The 17135-nt window shown below is 43.4% G+C and overlaps 1 protein-coding gene and 1 pseudogene across 1 annotated transcript in view; one reads left to right on the top strand and one right to left on the bottom strand.

Annotated features, from left to right (window-relative positions):
- The first annotated feature begins 2061 nt into the window (after positions 1-2061).
- The window catches only part of Ube4a (ubiquitination factor E4A), a 42022-nt gene continuing 26948 nt past the window's right edge, over positions 2062-17135 (top strand). Inside the window, exons 1-5 of the mRNA XM_028783870.1 lie at positions 2062-2152; positions 4188-4285; positions 8289-8449; positions 14911-15141; positions 15996-16108. Of these exons, the coding sequence (XP_028639703.1) occupies positions 8329-8449; positions 14911-15141; positions 15996-16108 (465 nt within the window). The 5' untranslated portion in view covers positions 2062-2152; positions 4188-4285; positions 8289-8328. The remainder of the gene's footprint in view (positions 2153-4187; positions 4286-8288; positions 8450-14910; positions 15142-15995; positions 16109-17135) is intronic.
- Positions 11153-12531, bottom strand: LOC114635132 (annotated as a pseudogene).

The following is a 17135-nucleotide window of genomic DNA, read 5'->3' on the forward strand; positions in this document are numbered from 1 at the left end:
AGTCTTGCTAACTAGCTAGCCTTGAACTCCTAGTATAAAATGTATTTTGCTTCTTGTTGCTTCAAAGCCATTTCATGGGCAATCTACTGTTTGTCCATTTCCCAGTCAAAGGACATCTACATGGTTTCATTTCTTGGCTATTATAAGCACTGCTGCAATGAGCATTCTTTTGCAATGTTCTGTTTGTTTTTTTATTTTGTTTTGTTTTTCATGACTTGGTTTCTCTGTGTAGCCCTGGCTGTCCTGGAACTCTCTCTGTAAACCAGGCTGGTCCCAAACTCACAGAGATCCATCTGCCTCTGTCTCCCAAGTGCTAGAATTAAAAGCTTACACCACCACGACCAAGCTTGAAAGGTTCCTTATGCAACTATAATTTCATTTCTCTGGAGTAAAGACCTAGGAATGAAGAATTGCCAGGTCATATGACAAATTCCCTTTTAGCTCTTAAAGAAACTGCCAAATTCTTTTCTAAACTAACAACATCGTTTTACATCCCGACTGGCATGACACCTTTTTGTTTTTAATGAATCTTGAATCTTCAACAATATTTGTCACTACTTCAACATAGACGTGTTAATATTTATTTTGTGTATATGGGCGTTTGGGCTGTAGTCTACCTTTGCAGGATGAGCATGCAAAGCCAACGGAGGCCAGAAGAGGGCAGTGTATTCCTGAGACTGGAGTTGGGAGCTGGAGTGTTGCGAGCTGCTAGGTGCATGCTGGAATTTGAACCTGCCTCCTTTAGAAAAGTAGGCAATGCTCTTAACCTCTGAGCCATCTCTTGAGCTCAGAGCAATTGCTTTTTACATGACATCCAATATTAATCTTCGCCCCGACCTCACTTTCTTAAAGGTGACTTTCGAGATGCAGAAGTCTTTTTGATAAATTCCATTTTATAGATTTTGTGGCTTTTTGGGGGGGGAGTGTCATGTCTGAGACAAGATTGTCTCCTGTCTTGTTTTTTGTATATCATTGTTAGGGATTTGTTCTAGATTTAACAATAAATGTCACTTTGAACATGTGAAAAGTATTAGTAACAAGTAAGAATAAAAGGTATAGTTGGAAAATAGTGCACCTGTAATTTTATTAAACTTCATAGCAATTATATAGATATAGACTACCAAGTACAGCAAACAAGTGCCTGTTATTCCCATACATGTATGTTACCAGTCTCTTCCTGAGCTGTGCTTTTTTTAAGGGGGTATCTCAGAATAGGGTAGGTTTTTGGTTGGTCAGTTTGAAGTAACCCTAGGTTAGCCAAAACTCACTGGATAGCAGAGGATGACCTTGGATACTCAAGTTCTCCTGCCTCTACATCCCAAGTGCTAGAATTACAGCATGCCCATCATGCTCCATTCAATATAGTTTTAAATTTCATTTTTCTTATTAAACTAAAAGCCAAGGCTGGAGAAATGGCTCCGAAGAACACTGGTTGCTCTTCTAGAGGACCCAGATACAAATGTCCAGCACCCACATGGCAGCTCACAACTGTCAGTAACTCCCGTAGCCAGGGGATCTGACGCCCTCACACAGACATACATACAGACAAAGCACCAATCTATGCTCATAATTTTTTTAAAAATTAAAAACTGAAACCAACCAGACTTGTAGGGTGTATACTGTTAGCATTGTATAAATAAATCTAAGTCCAACCCAAAATGGCACACTACTGGCACCTAATACCTGCTCAAAAGTTCTTACACATTGTCATTGTTGGTATGGTTACTGCTTCTAAGCCACACAGTGAAACGGCTCCAAAAAGCCATATGACAGGTAGGAGCGTAAAAAGCAGAAAGCCACAGTCTGTGTGCAGAGCCCGCCACCACAATATTGTATCTGCCCTCAAGAGATGGATTTCCAAGGTCCAGCTTCATATTCCACCGCGCCCCGCCCTGCCGCGTAGCCCAATCCCAAAGCCACTTCCGGCCCGCCCCCCTGCTAGCGGCCAGCGAGCGTGCGCGTGCGCCTCATCGGTGTTTTGCTTGTCATTAGAAGAGACCCGACCACGCCCTACTTCCGGCGCGGGGTAGAGACCCAACAAGCTCGGCGCTCAGTGATGATGTCAGCTCCGGTTGTCTTGCTGAGTCGGAAGTGAGAACCTTTTGGTCGCTGTAGCTGTGAGGTGTCGTCGTTCCTGCCCTTTCAGGCTCTGGTAAGAGGGACGGTATCTTGAGGGGAGGAGTGTTGAGACTGCGACCGGGGTTTTCTCCTGAGCAGTTGCCAGTCCAGGCCTCTGCACGCTTGCTGTACTCCAGTGACTTGAGTCCGGCTTGAACTTCGACCCTGTCTAATCTGGAAAGGCTTACGGTGCTCCTGCGTATGGTGGCTCTGCACATTCCTTCTTCTTTGCCAAGTCTCTGCTAGAAAAGGCCCGAGTGTGGGCAGTAGCTGTCTTTTGACTTCTTTTCTAGGACTTGCGCAGGGTGGGTGGGTCTACCTCCTTTCTACGAATCTCTTACTGAGCCCCGAAGGATTAAAATATGAAGAGTGAACGACAGTGCCAGATGCCAGGGAGACAGAATGAAGCTCGAGTCACAGTAGTCAAACCAGTAGACCGCATGTAGCAAGATGTTGACGTTTAAGGCGAGTGATAGGATCGCAGTTGTAGATCTTCTTGATCTACAAAAGTTGTAGATTTGTGGTTGAGTTTTTCTTGGGTCAAGATGACATTTCTCAAATTGAGTGACCACTCAGAAGTTTCGTCTTTAGTGTTGTTCCCTTTAGGGTCGACACTTTTGTCTCCTGGAGCAAGACTAGGAGACATTGACTTTTTTGATCCCAGAGAGCAGACTATGTGACATAAAATGGGACCCAAGACGGAATGCCAGGGGTTGTTGGAGGCGGTTTTGTTTGTTTTGTTGTGTTCCGTTTTTTGAGTGTGTGTGTGTGTGTGTGTGTGTGTGTGTGCTTCACTTGATGAGATCCTAGCTTGCAGATAAATGTATTACAAGGATTTTTGTTACAACACCGAATGTAACACTGAAGGTATTTTGAGACAGACGTGTTATTTTGGGAACATTTTTAAAATTCCAAAATAAGAGACTTTATGGAGTACGGTTTGTTACAGCTTAATTTGGAATTGGGGTAGGGAGTTGCTGGGATTGTAAACCAAACCCTGGTGCATACTAAGTGTTCTAGAACAGATCTACACCCCACCCCACCCTGCCCCACCTTAGCCATAGAGTTTGGCGTTAGCAATCTGTTTTTCAGTGTTACCGATAGTTCTACTTTAAAACCGGATCACACATGATCTTAAGATACCTGTATGCTCACAGGAGCCAATAGTGCCTTTAAAGGATTAGCAGCACTCTATAAAGTAAAAGCTTGAATCAGGGGAGAATGGGAGAATTTTATGGGTTCAATGGTAGACACTTCTTAGAGATGTAGACTTCTGCAGCAGGTATAGGAGGAGTGAAGTTACTTACCAAAAAGGAATCAAATTCAAAGGCTTTGGAGGGCTGGTAGTTGTCCCATCCCAAAAGCTAACAAGAGAGCAGGTGTGTTCCTGTGTGGCAGCTGAAAACAGGATTTGTTTTTATTATCGATACCGTTTCTTTTTAAAAAGAATTCTTTAGTTTACTTATGTATACACGTATGTTTCTGTATATATGTGGTCCATGTGTGTGCAGATGACCATAAAAGTAAAGGGTATTGGATCCCCAAGAGCTGTGTAGTTAGAGTTAACCACTGAGCCATCTCTCCCCCTCACCCCAACTCTCCTTCTCCCCTCCTCTTCCTTCTCCCCCCTTCCCTTTCCCTCTCCCTTTCTTCCTTTTTTTTTTCTTATTAAAGAATTTATTTACGGTTGTGTATCTATAAGAGTGTGTAGATGCCCACAGAGAGCAGAAGGAGTTAGTTGTCCAGTCCCTTGGAGTTGGAGTCGCAGGCGTTTATGAGCTGCCCTGTTTTAGGTACTGGGATCCAGACTCTGGTCTTCTGATAGAGCAGTTAACTCTCCTAAAGAGCTATTTCTTCAACCCCTTACTTATTTATTTCTGAGTCGGGGTCTCACTGTGTGGCCCAGGCTGGCCTTGACATCAAGATCCTCCTGCTTCCACTTCCCAAATGCAAGGATTGCAGATGTGCACCACTCTACTCAAGGTGGGAAAGTTAAAATAGGTAAAGTGTGTGTTAAGCCAAACCAGATATCAAGGATCCATTTCACCAGTCCTTTCTTTTCTTTCTAGGTACTTTAATTTTCATGTGTAAGCTCAATGACTAAGTCTAACCTGGAATCTCCACCGAGGTTCTCATCAGGTGATCCAATCGGTCCTCCTTTTTTACTGTAAGTTGTCACACAATGTAGCCTTGCTTCTAAAGAAGGAAATTCTCTGTACCAATTTTAAGTAGATATGAGAAAGATGACGTCAGTGGGGTAGGCAAAACCTTGTTTTGTTTGCAGCATTCTTTCTGTTGTCATTAGAAACTACTCTGACCAAAAGCAACTCAAAGGAGGGAAAGGGTTGTTTGTGCACTTGCAGGTAACAGCCCATCACTGAGGCAAGTCAGGGCAAGAATTCAAGCAAGACCTTGAAGCATAAACTATGGAGGGGTGCTGCTTGCTGGCTGATGCTTAGCTTGCTTGCTTTCTCTCTTTCTTTCTTTTCTTCCTTCCTTCCTTCCTTCCTTCCTTCCTTCCTTCCTTAAGATTTATTTACTTATTTTATGTATATGACTATATTGTCACTGTCTTCAGGCACACCACAAGAGGTTGTGAGCCACCTTGTGGTTGCTGGGAATTGAACTCAGGACCTTGGGAAGAACAGTCAGTGCTCTTAACCGTGGAGTCATCTCCAGCCCCATGAGCTAGCTTTCTTATACATCCCAGGACCACCTGCCCAGAAATGGTGCCACTCAGGGGGGCTGAGCCCTCCTGCATCAGTGATCAGTCAAGACAATTCCCCCCAAAGAAATGTCTGATCTAGGCAGTCTCAATCAAGGCTTTCCCCTCAGATGACTCTAGGCTGTGTCAAATTGACAGTTAAAGCTGACTAGGGCAGCATTTGAGGTGATAACAGGCTTGTTTTATTCTCTGTTCTACTCATGCATAGGTATTGAAGAGCCACAGTGGGTGGCCTGGGAACTTGACCTTCTGCTGCATCTCCAGATGTACTAAGTCTGGACCTTGAAGTAGATTTTGAGTAATGATATGTAATCACTTGGAAGACTGAGAATGTCCATGAACATTTGCTTAAACATTGTGGTTTGGAGGATAGTTTCAGACACAGAAGAAAGAATAATCAGATAGGAACTTGTACTCAAGGGTCCTAGAGGCTAGCAGAGGTGATGGGAGTGCATTGTAAGAGTTGTAAAATTCCGTCATAAGCAGGGAAAAGATGTAATGGAAAGTTAGCTTGTTTGTGTAATGGAAGAGTATGAATAATGCCATTGGTGATGCCAAACTCTCTTGATAGTTTTGAGAATCTTTGTCCTATGCTCCGTGTTCCTGGCTTTCAGCTTTCTTTATATGTTGCAGATCATATCTCCTATCTAATGATCTGGGTCGTTCAGTTGTATTTTTTAAAATATAAAATAACTCAAGCCAGGCATTGCAATCCATGCCTATAATCTTAGCACTTGGAGACTGAGGCAAAAGAATCACTGACCATTCAAGGACAGCCTGGGCTACACAGTGGGACTCTACTTTAAAGCCAGGCCTGGAGATGACTTAGTGGGTTGGTAAGAGCTACTGATGCACAAACAAGACCTGAGTTCAAATCCTCAACACCCACAGAAAGAGCTTGATGTGTCCACATGTACACCTGTAACCCTAGCACGATGGGGAGTAGAGACAGGGGGATCAGTAGTGCTAGCTGGCTGTCATCTTTGTCCCACACACATAGACACTTCACAGCGGCTCATGTCCTCCGTACTTGCATGCATGTATGCCATGCACCTGTGTCCCACACGCATAGACACTTCACAGTGGCTCATGTCATTATGGAATTTGCCTGCATACATGTGTAGCACACACTCATATCACACGTACACACCACACTGGCTCATGTAGTTATGGAATTTGCCTGCATACATGTGTGCTATAAACTTTTATTGTTGACTTTTATAATTGAAAAGTCTAAAAAATTCTGTTTTTCTGTTTAGTTGCTTAATTTGTCAGTAGGAATGTTTTAGGTGGTGTAAAGGTAGCAACTTGAGGCTTGTGTTTTGCTAACCTAGCAACTAAAGAAGAAAAAGAGTTCCCTTCTCTATAGAGTCAGTTCAAAGGCATTGTTCACTGGTTCCCATAAGCCTTGACGGAGTTTTTACTCACTCTTGGATCTGTCACTATGTCCTCTCTGCCCCTTCCTGGAGCTCGTGAATGAGATCAACACATCTAGACATATGTCTTGAGTGGAATTGGTACTCAGAGGAAAAACTAAGTGAGTCATATTGAGGGAAAAGGTGGTGACACTCCAAAGCCAGAATAACAAGAATCCGCTATACTTCTGCCATCTTCTAGATTTGCGAATACTTTGGGGTAGGGGGAACGGCAGTAGCATGCCAACAATGAGACAGTTCAGGATTGCATCACATGAATCAAACTCACCCTCTAGTTACATAGGCGAAAGTCCTCTCAAGAACTGTTAATTCCAACATAAAATATGATAATTTTATTAAATGCAATTAAATATACATAGCAAAAAAGAAAGAAAAAAAGTAAAGCAACCTCTAATAGATGGTTTCCCTGGAGTAGGAAAGCCCTGCACCGTCCTGAGAGGAGCCTGGCCTGGCTGGCTGTCACTGGCTAATTAGCTTTTAACTCTAATGCAGGAAAAATAGCAGAAACCACAAAGCAACTGATGGAAATATCTTAGAAGTGATATAAACTCTCTTCCTCTAGTAATTAAGGGTAATTTTTCCAACTTGTATAAGCTTTTGTCAATGTGGTTCTATAAGGAGTGAACTGAAGGTTCACAAATTTAAGCCAGCCTTGGGAAGACCATACACTGGTAGTGCACTCCTGTGATTCTAGAACCTCAGAGGCGGGAGTTTGAGGAGAGCTGTCGAGTTCCAGGGAAGCTTCAGCTTTATAGTGAGGCCCTGTCTTAAAAACACACGGACTAATTAATGAAGTAACTAAATGTAGATCAAATGTTCTTTCTCCTCTCTATCCCTGGTTCCTCTTCTTTGAGGTGGTTTATCTATTTCGTGTTAGACAATTTACCTCACAATTCATTTGTTTCTTGAATATAAAAAAAAACAGATAAGCAGTAAAAATTACTATAGTGTCAAACAAAGACTAGTCAGACATGATATACGCCAGTAGCCCTTACACTCTAAAGGCTGAGCCAGAAGGAGCATGAGTTCAAGGCCAGCCTAAGCGATGTGATGAAATCCTGTCCCATTTTAACTGTATTAACTATTTAAATTTTGTATGTATGATGTTTTGCCTACATATATACCATGTGCATGCTTGGTGCCCGTGGAGGCCAGAAGAGAGAATCAGATTCCTGGGACTGAAGTTACAGACAGTAGTGGATGTTGGGAACTGAACCTGAGGCTTCTAGAAGAGTAGCCAGTGCTGTTAGTCACTGAGTCATCTCTGAAGTCCCAGATCCGTAGTTTTAAACCTATAAGTAGAATTAGGTTACTTAATATAGATGAAAGACCCACAAACTTAATAGTGAATCTGATTCTGGCCTTGATTCAGTATTCCAAATCTGAGTGTCAAGCAGGGATGGGAGTGCATGTTTGTAATCCTAGTGCCTAGATGGAGGCAGAAGGCTTAGGAGGGAGTGTAAGGTCCGACCCACCTACATAGTGGATATGAAAACCTGCCTTTTAGAAAAGAAAAGAAAAAGGAGGAGGAAGAGGAAGAAGAGGAGATGAAGAAGAAGGAGGAGGAGGAGAATTATTATTAATAATCTGAGTTTCTGTGCAGCTAAGGTTTTCCCAGCTTCAACCGTGAGTTGTAGCAGGCTGGTCAGGTGCCACCTTATCCTCCCCATGTGAATGAAAGTTAGACTGCCAGCTTAAAAACTTACAGGAAATCCATCATTTTTGTCATATGTCACAGTGCTACATTTATGGGAAACTGCAGTAGTCCTTTCTGTTTAGCCTATTGATGGTATAGGAAATGGAAACATGGCAGCCAATCAGCATGGCCACTGTCTGTTAAGCCTTTGAGTTTTAGCTGTGTCCAGTTGGTGTGTCTTGAGTTTGGGAGCAGGAAGTGGCATGTGTTCCTCCAGAGCATAGTATTGAAGGACGGGGAAAGGAGAGTGGTGTGGATATTACAGTGACGGCGTTACCTGCCCTTCTGAGTCTAATTCCTGTCCTTTGCATAGCTGTTCCCCTAGGGCTGGATGGAGGATACCTTGAAGTGAAATGACAGACCAGGAGAATAACAACAACATCTCAAGTAACCCCTTTGCTGCTCTTTTTGGCTCCCTGGCTGATGCCAAGCAGTTTGCAGCAATCCAAAAAGAGCAGCTGAAGCAGCAGTCCGGTAAGTAGAGGAGCCAGCAGCAGCAGATGCCCGGTCCTAGAACCGGGGCTGCCGGGGCTGCCCAGCCCTTCCCAGAGGAAGGTCTCTCTCTCTCTCTCTCTCTCTCTCTCTCTGTTGGTGAAAGCAGAAGTTGGTTTGATGTTAGTTTTCATGGCGTGTTTTGTTTGCGGCCTTCCCCTCTCCTGTCCTCTCATTCACGTAAAAAGAGACTGGCTAGCAGGTGGGTCCACAGTGTGTGTACATAACCGGCTGTGATCCCAAGAGTCTGTTAGTAGTTTTTTAACATAGGAAACCAAGGTGGTGTGGTAAACAGGCTGCATGCAGTTGTAGAAACCAGATATTAGAGAGTCAGAAAGGTTTTCTGATATTTTGACCAAAAAAATTGTTGTTAATTCCAGCACTTTAGAAGATTTCTCAGGAGAAGTATATCTTGGCCCCCTTTGTGGCCCACTGCTGTTAGGACAGACTGCTGAGAACTGAATCTTTTGCTTTAATATGAAAAAAAGAAAAACCAACCTCAGAATAATCTCTCACTAGCTAGAAAAGTAGTTCTTCTCATATGAAACTGAACTTAATATTGCGTACAGCTTCTGTCTATCAATGTATTAGAATACATTTCAAAAACACATTGTCTCTGGGGATAGAAATAATCTGTTTTAAAGATTTATTTTATTGTATATGCATATATATTCTATCTGCCTGTACCCCTGCATGCCAGAGAGGGGACCAGATCCCATTAGAGATGGTTGTGAGCCACCATGTGGTTTCTGGGAATTGAATTCAGGACTTCTGGAAGAACAGCCAGTACTCCTAACCACTGAGCCATCTCTCTAGCCTGAGTCATAATTTTTCAAACTAGAAATGATCACCCCTTCCCAAAAACTAGTATTTTTATTTGTTTACAAAGTATATAGTTCACCAGGCAGTGGTGTGCACGCCTTTAATCCCAGCACTTGGGAGGCAGAGACAGGCGAATTTCTGAGTTCGAGGCTAGCCTGGTCTACAGAGTGAGTTCCAGGATAGCCAGGGCTACACAGAGAAACCCTGTCTTGAAAAACCAAAAAATCAAAACAAAACAAAAACCAAGTATATAGTTCAGAGGCGTTGCTCAGCTTTGGCCTTGCTTTGTGATTGAGGTTGAAGCAAGACAGGCAGGGGAAGAAAGGTTATAGAGCACGGTGAGCAGCAGGCAGTGGGAAGGAGGCAGGCACACGCCCTTCCTTCTGTTACCGTTTGGTAATCATCACCTTAGTCTGTCTACACTGAGTTCCTCATGCCACCAAGCCCAACAGCAGTTAGCATTCTGCCAGAACCTTTGGCCTCCTGTGCTGAGCTCGGCTCTGCTCAACTCACACATGGAAGGAAGCATCTCTTTTGAGAGTCTTGATACAGACTTTCAGAAAAGCGTCTTGTCAAGAAAGAAAAGCAGTTGTAGACCAGAGTAGCTCCTAGTGACCAGCATTCTGCTAATAAGGGCCTTCCTGCCAGTGCCTTCCTGAGAGGCAGTCTTTGAGGTGATCTATAAAACACTAAAGGAATTCAGTTGATAAGGAAAAGGGGAAGAGCCTAGAAAACAAGATGTAATAACCAATAAATATCAAATGATGAAAATTCCAGTCTCACTAGTCTATAGAAAAGTGCCCATTAAAGCTCCAGCTAGGGGCTGGTGAGATGGTCAGTGGCTAAAGGCACCTGCTCCCAAGCCTGAGGTCCTGAGTTCAGTCCCTGGCCCCACATGGTGGAAAGAAAGAAAAGACTCCAACAAGATGTCCTCTGACCTTGTATGTGCTCAGTAGTAAGCATGCAACCACACATACACTCTCTAAATAAATGTAATAAAAAAAATTAAACAATTAGATTTTTGTTTGTTTGTTTAAAATGTCATTCTCATCTTTATTTTTGGTCTTAAGTATGTTTTAACAGCCCTAGTTTATGTGTATAACATCAAAAGCAATACAGTCTTTTTAAAAATTACTCAGTGTTCACTTCACCTTCAAATAACTGTAAGTAACAGGGTGGGACAGTCTGTTTCCACATGCACTAGAGGCAACAATCAAGATCAGGACACAGAAAACATTGCTCTACCCTACATGCATGTCATACACGCACAACAATAATACATAAGTGTTTTTTCAGTGGAGGGAGGTTTGCCTACACTAGCATCAACAGTGGTACCAGCCCCTGGAACTTAAAAAGCAAAATCTCTTCATATACACATGATGATGGAGTGTCCACCTAGGAAAGTGCACGCAGCAGGATTAGAGTGGTACTTGGAGCGTGTGATCAGGGCATTCTTCTCAGATTAAGTGGCTTGAGCATTTGGGACACTTCACAGTAACTAGCCCTTAGTGGCGGGCACCACCTAGTGCAACATTTCAAACAGAGAAGATACTCAGAGCATGCTGGCAACTTACTCAGATTGTATGGTACGCTTAATGAGTGGACCCAGTGAGAGTATGATTTCAGGATCCAGTTAAGGTACATGAACCATGAACTTGACTTAAAATATAAAATAGTTCATATAACTATACCTCCCTAAAGAAAACTTGTAAGTGCTTGGTGGATGTCAAATAGTTGATAAAATGTTAAGAGTGGCCAAAAATGATCTAGCACCCAAGGCTTCCAGCATGTAATGTTAAAACGCCTCCCCGGAAGGGTTTCAGTAATCTGAAACATTCAAAAGTTTACAATCCCAGCTCACTTCTAGCTGCTTTTGGATACCTTATCAATCTCATCTTTTGTATCATGAGGACGTCCGTGCATCCAGGCTCCCTTTGGCCCCATGGCACCTATTGCCACATCAGTGACAGAATCAGGAGTCACCCGTCTCAGGATTGTGGGGAAGAGATAGCTGAGCCCAGCCAGCAAAGTAAAACTGTGGCCTGTAAGTGGGCCTCAGTGAGAGGTGAGCCAGTTCAGCCCCTGAGCATTGGCAGCACGGTTTCAGTCACCATCCTCTGTACACCTCAGTTCTCTTCGCCACACCCTGCCAGGTAGAGAGTGCCTTTACTGCATTGTGGATGTTTTCAGGAGCTGGCAGTGTCCCCGACTTCACTTGGAAAATAGCTTTCTCCAGCCCTTCATACAAAGATTTTACTGAAGGTTCACCTAAAATAATAAGATCCTCTGGAAGGACTTCCAGAATCCCACCAGCCTTGGTGCTGACAACCTGTAGACCACAGCTGGTGGCTTCCAGGATCACCATATGGAAGGCTTCAGACAGGGAGGTGTTAAGAAAAATATGTCCTTAAATTAAGACACTTCTGATATCTTGTGTTCTAAAGCTCCCAAAAGATACATCCTCCCGTACTTCTTCCAAAATATTACTCCTTGGTCCCTCTCCTCCAGAATTGAGGTATCCTACCACTGAGCAGTCCCATCCCTTTTCTATAAATGAGTCTGCTGATGACAGCAATAGTTACTACACTGCTGTGCCTCCTCGGTGGTGCTGGGGTGAAGTCAGCAGGATCTGTAGCGTTAGGAATGACAGACACTCTAGGATTTAGTGCTGCTCCTAGAACAATGTTTGCCTTGCTAGTATAAGAGACACAAATGGTGTAGTTTATGTCACAAAGAAAAACAGAAGCTTGGTTTGTAAGCACAGAGCTGATGTCAGCAAATCCAAAGAGGGACTGGTCTGTGAAGACTGCTTTGAGTCTTGGCATGGGGGAGAGACAGCATCATGGGCCGTGACAGAAAATGAACTGTGAGAATAGACAATTGTAATTTTCTCCCAAACAAGTATATGTCTGAACAACGGTAGACTGTGAAGGACAGTTGCAACTGTAGATTGGTTGTACATAACTCTTGAGAGGCAAGTAATAAACTTTAAGGCTGTTGATGAGGTAACAAACACCCTTTCAATTTCCATAAGCATGGGTGATAATTATGACCTTGTGCCCTCTCTCACTGAGGCACTAAGAGCTGGTAAGTGTGGCTTTCCACACCTTCCATGTTTGGGTAGAAAAAATCAGACACCATGCATCAATTATGTGTGCTGGTCCTATTGATGGAAAGATTTGAGGGCTAATCTGGGAAGGCATCACCCAGGGAGGCTGGCCACGCCCATCTCTAGAGGCCATGCTGAGTTGGTTCAGAAATCAGTTCTCAGTTTAAGCCAGTTTAAAACATGTGTCTTCTGTCACTTGGAGTTCATACTGCAGTCAGCATTCTCCTTAATGAAGGGTAGTAATGCTCAATTGGTTCCCTTCGCCTTTTTCTTAACCTTGTGGTTAGGTAGGCCTTTCCTCCATGAGCACCTTCTTTTCAGTATAGAGTCCTCTATTCCCATACCGCCTCTGTAATTAAATCAAACTTTATTAAAATTAAAAGAGGCATTTTCTCGTACTCATAGCTAGGTGTAGATAAATACAGTCTCTATGAGAACTTTCAAAATACTTAAGCTCTTTCAAAATGTTTGAATTACATTCAGTGTGTGTGTGAGTCAGAGGATAACTTGCTGTGTTCAGTTCTCTCCATCCACCATGTGGGTTCCAAGGATTGAGCTTCGGGACCAAGCTTGCCAGCGACCCCTTTATCCGCTGAGGGGTCTCATCCACCCTGAAGTTCTCAAGCTCTTTGAGCCAGAAATTCTACTTCTCACATTTGTCTTACAAAAATATTCACCTAAATGAACAAAAACAATTTGATTCCACTCAGTGCTGTATTACTTAAGATCACGAAGCCCTGGAACAGTTCTAGTGTTCATCTAATGAATGAACAGGGAGTTTAAGTGGCTACACAAGTCATAATAAAGGCAAGAAAGGCATGACAGTGTGACTGTTAGAAGGAATAGGTGGGAGGCCTGCTAGTGCAGACCTAGAATCACAGCTTTTCCGGAGGCGTAGGCAAGAGGATCAGGAAGTGCAGGAGTTCGAGCCTTCCTCTCCCACATAGTTGATTTCACGCTGGCCTGGACATTATAAGACACTTACTTTCTGGAAAACAAAAAATAGGGCCAGAAATATAGTTCAATTGGTGAAGTTCTTGCCTAGCTAGCACAAAACCACAAACCAGGTGTGGTGTGCATCCCTTCGTTTCTAGTGACCTGGCGGTAGAGACAAGGATTACAAGGTCAGATCAACCTATGGGAGTTTGAGAAAAACAGGAGACCTTATTTTAAAAAACAGAAAGCACACAAAAAACTAATAAATGAATGAAGAAGGCCTCTGAATTACTGGAAAAATTGTTGGGGTTGATAAGTGAAAACTAAAGGTAGTTGAGGGGCTGAAGAGATGATCCTGTGGCTAAGAGCACTGGCTGCTCTTAGAGGTCCTGAGTTCAATTCCCAGCAACCACAAGGTGGCTCACAACCATCTGTAACTGTAGTCTGGTGGGATTGATACCCTCTTCTGGTGTGCAGACATACATGAAGACACAACACTCATATACAAAAAAATAAATCAATGCATCTTTAAAGCTGGTTAAGGGACTGGTGAGATGTGTCAGCGGTAAAGACATGGCTTCCAGTCCTGATGACCTGAGTGTAATCCTCACATGGTGGAAGGAGAGAAAGGACTCCCCCAAGCTGTTCTGTGATCTCCAAATGCATGTCACAGCATATAAACACACACAGAAAAATATGGGGGAAATGTCTTCAAGTGTGGTACTGATCTGTCATTAAAAAAAAAAAAAAAAAAAAAAAGCCTGGCAGTGGCGACGCATGCCTTTAATCCCAGCACTTGGGAGGCAGAGGCAGGTGGATTTCTGAGTTCAAGGCCAGCCTGGTCTACAGAGTGAGTTCCAGGACAGCCAGAGCCACACAGAGAAACCCTGTCTCGAAAAACCAAAAAAAAAAAAGATGGACAGACGGCTCAGTGTGCACTCCCCACCCCCAAGCACGGAATGCACATGCACACAACACTAAACAATGCATCCATAAAGAAATCCGGAGAAGGTGGCTCAGCAGGTAAAGGTGCCTGCCACCTAGTCTGACAGCCAAAGTTCAAGCCCCAGGACCCATAGAGAAGGAAAAAGCTGGCTGCCACCTGATCTCCACAAGCACACTAACACATACTGCCTACACACAAAATAAATGTCAAAGAGGAATTGGCCCCTGAAAAGCCCAACAGGGTTTTTAATAAAAAGCAGTGGTAACGAATATGAACACAGGAGTCTGGAACACTGCAGAATTAAGCAGTTATCCTGAGTGCCAAGTTACCAAAACAAACGTGTTCTTTAGGCAAAGGCCATACATTCAAAATAGGTAGAGTCATTTGATCTACTTGGTAATTCTTTTTTTTTTTTCCTAAGATTTGCTGATTAGGTAATGTTGCTAATTTTGGCAGAGAGGGGTACAAAACTATGGGTTGAGGTAATAAAGTTTACTGTATAGAAGGCAAGATTTATAGCCAGGAGTTCTGAATCCTAGAGTGCAATTGCTGGCTTGAGTTGCTCACTAGTAAGATGAAGAATTTGTTTCACATCTGCAATTGTCCTTCTTGTGATTCCATTCATTCTAGGTAGCGTGTTTGGTTCTGAGGAAGGAGCATTGTGTAACAGCTTACGTGTTCAGGCAGATGAGCTCCCAGCAAGCCCCAATGACTCGGATAACAGTGTGTCAGAGAGCCTGGATGAGTTTGACTACTCGGTGTCTGAGATCAGCCGCTCCTTCCGGACACACCAAGAAATGTGTGAGCAGCTCAACATCAATCACATGATCCAGAGGATCTTCCTCATTACTCTGGACAACAGTGAGTGAGAGACTTGCACCGTTGAATATCTACTCTTCCCTCTTGGCTTGGGCCAGAGACTGCTTTGGTTCTTAGAAAACTTCTGTGTCAGGCTGGAGAGATGGCTCAGTGGTTAAGAGCACTGACTGCTCTTCCAGAGGTCCTGAGTTCAATTCCCAGCAACCACATGGTGGCTCACAACCATCTGCAATGGGATCTGATGACCTCTTCTAGGGTGTCTGAAGACATCTACAGTGCACTCATCATATAAATAAAATAAATAAATAATCCTTTAAAAACAAAAGAAAAGAGAAGAAAACAGAGCTTCTATGTCTAATGGTTAAACCCACTCTTGTATCCCCAGAACATAGGGTTTACCTTAGTAAGGTTTTAATTCCTTAAAAACAGTATTTCAATAAATCTAACTTCTGCTGCCATGTTGATGTTTGTTCTTCCTTAAAAGAGGAGGAGAAAGAGTAGCTAACCCCATTTTCTTCTTGGTTGGACACTGAGAGGCTCCGAAGGGTTTTACATCTGTGCCCTGTCTGTAATTCACCCCTAAAGGTAATGCTGGTGTCTGGAATCTTTTTCCTAAATGTCATACTGAGAATCCACACAGTCCATGCTCTGTACCTGCTTTGTGTATCAAGGTCACTGTGGTAATTTCTGAATTCAAGAAACTTGCTATCAAGATCAGTTTTTGGAAGCTGGGCACAGCTGTATATGCCTTTAGTCTCCAGTACTGGGGAGGCAGAGGCAGGAGGGACCACTTGAGCCTAAGAGTTGAGTGCTAAGCTAGCTAGGCAACTTAGAAACATAACGAATGTCATGAGGACAGGAACATTGTCCTTAACCTCTGATGAAAACGTTCACAGGTGATCCGAGCTTGAAGAGTGGGAATGGTATCCCCAGTCGCTGTGTGTACCTGGAAGAAATGGCTGTCGAGCTGGAAGATCAAGACTGGCTTGACATGAGCAATGTTGAACAGGTACCTTCTGACTGTGTGCCCCAGCACAGCTGCCATGCAGAATCCTCTTCATTCTCCTGACTATGTGCCCCAGCACAGCAGCCATGCTGAGTCCTGCTCATTCTCCCCAAGACTTTGCTCTGCCTCGTCCACTATGTGTGGCATTTCCCTCTGAACTCTTCTTATCCACCCTGTCTGCACATTCAAATCCACCCATTGTTTAAGAACCAGTTAAGATGTCATCAGAGTTGCCAGAAAAGAGCTGTCATTCCCTCCTCTGGGTTCCATTCCATGAACATTTATCATGTGAACTATCACGGTCTCTTGTGGCTTATTAATGAACCTGTCTTTATCACTCCTGTTAGAGTCTTAGGTTCCTAAGACAAGGCCCACCTCTTTTTTTCATACTTTAAAAAACCCAAAACTGGTCTGGGGTGATGGTGCACAAGTTTGGATGCCCAGTACCCACTGAGGCCAAGAGTATCACATGGGACAACAATCTCAGTGTTAGAAAGGAACGGGAGGAGAGAGCAGAGTGTCTCTGGGGACTCTCTGATCATCCAGCCTGGATGGGAAATAGTGAGCTCCAGGCTTAATTAGAGTTCAGGGACATGAGGTGGAGAGTGACAGACAGAGCAGGACACTCCGTGTCCTCTGGCCTCATTCCAGTCCTCAGAAGATCAAGTACAGAAGACAGCATATGTCAGGTACAAGTGTTTTCTAGGGTGTCAGAGCCCACAATAATCAGACTGTATGTTTAATTAAAAATAATAAACATGTTTAAATATCGAGAGGAAAGACAGATAAATTGGAATTTCACTTTCACCCTTAAAGTCTTTATGCCCAGCAGTCACACGGCAGCGTAGAATTTACATGGAGATTTACCCCATTCAAGACATAACCTTCTGGTGCCTACTCTGCTGTGACTATCCCAGACACTGGAGTCATAATTTACAGTAACTATGTATATAACTAGTTTCTAACATGCCTGAAGTAATAAGATTCCCCCAACCCCATTCTGAACTACATCTGCTTCTTGCCACAGCAT

This window comes from Grammomys surdaster, unplaced genomic scaffold (genome assembly GCF_004785775.1).
Source record: "Grammomys surdaster isolate TR1022 unplaced genomic scaffold, NIH_TR_1.0 1164, whole genome shotgun sequence".
NCBI lineage: Eukaryota > Metazoa > Chordata > Mammalia > Rodentia > Muridae > Grammomys > Grammomys surdaster.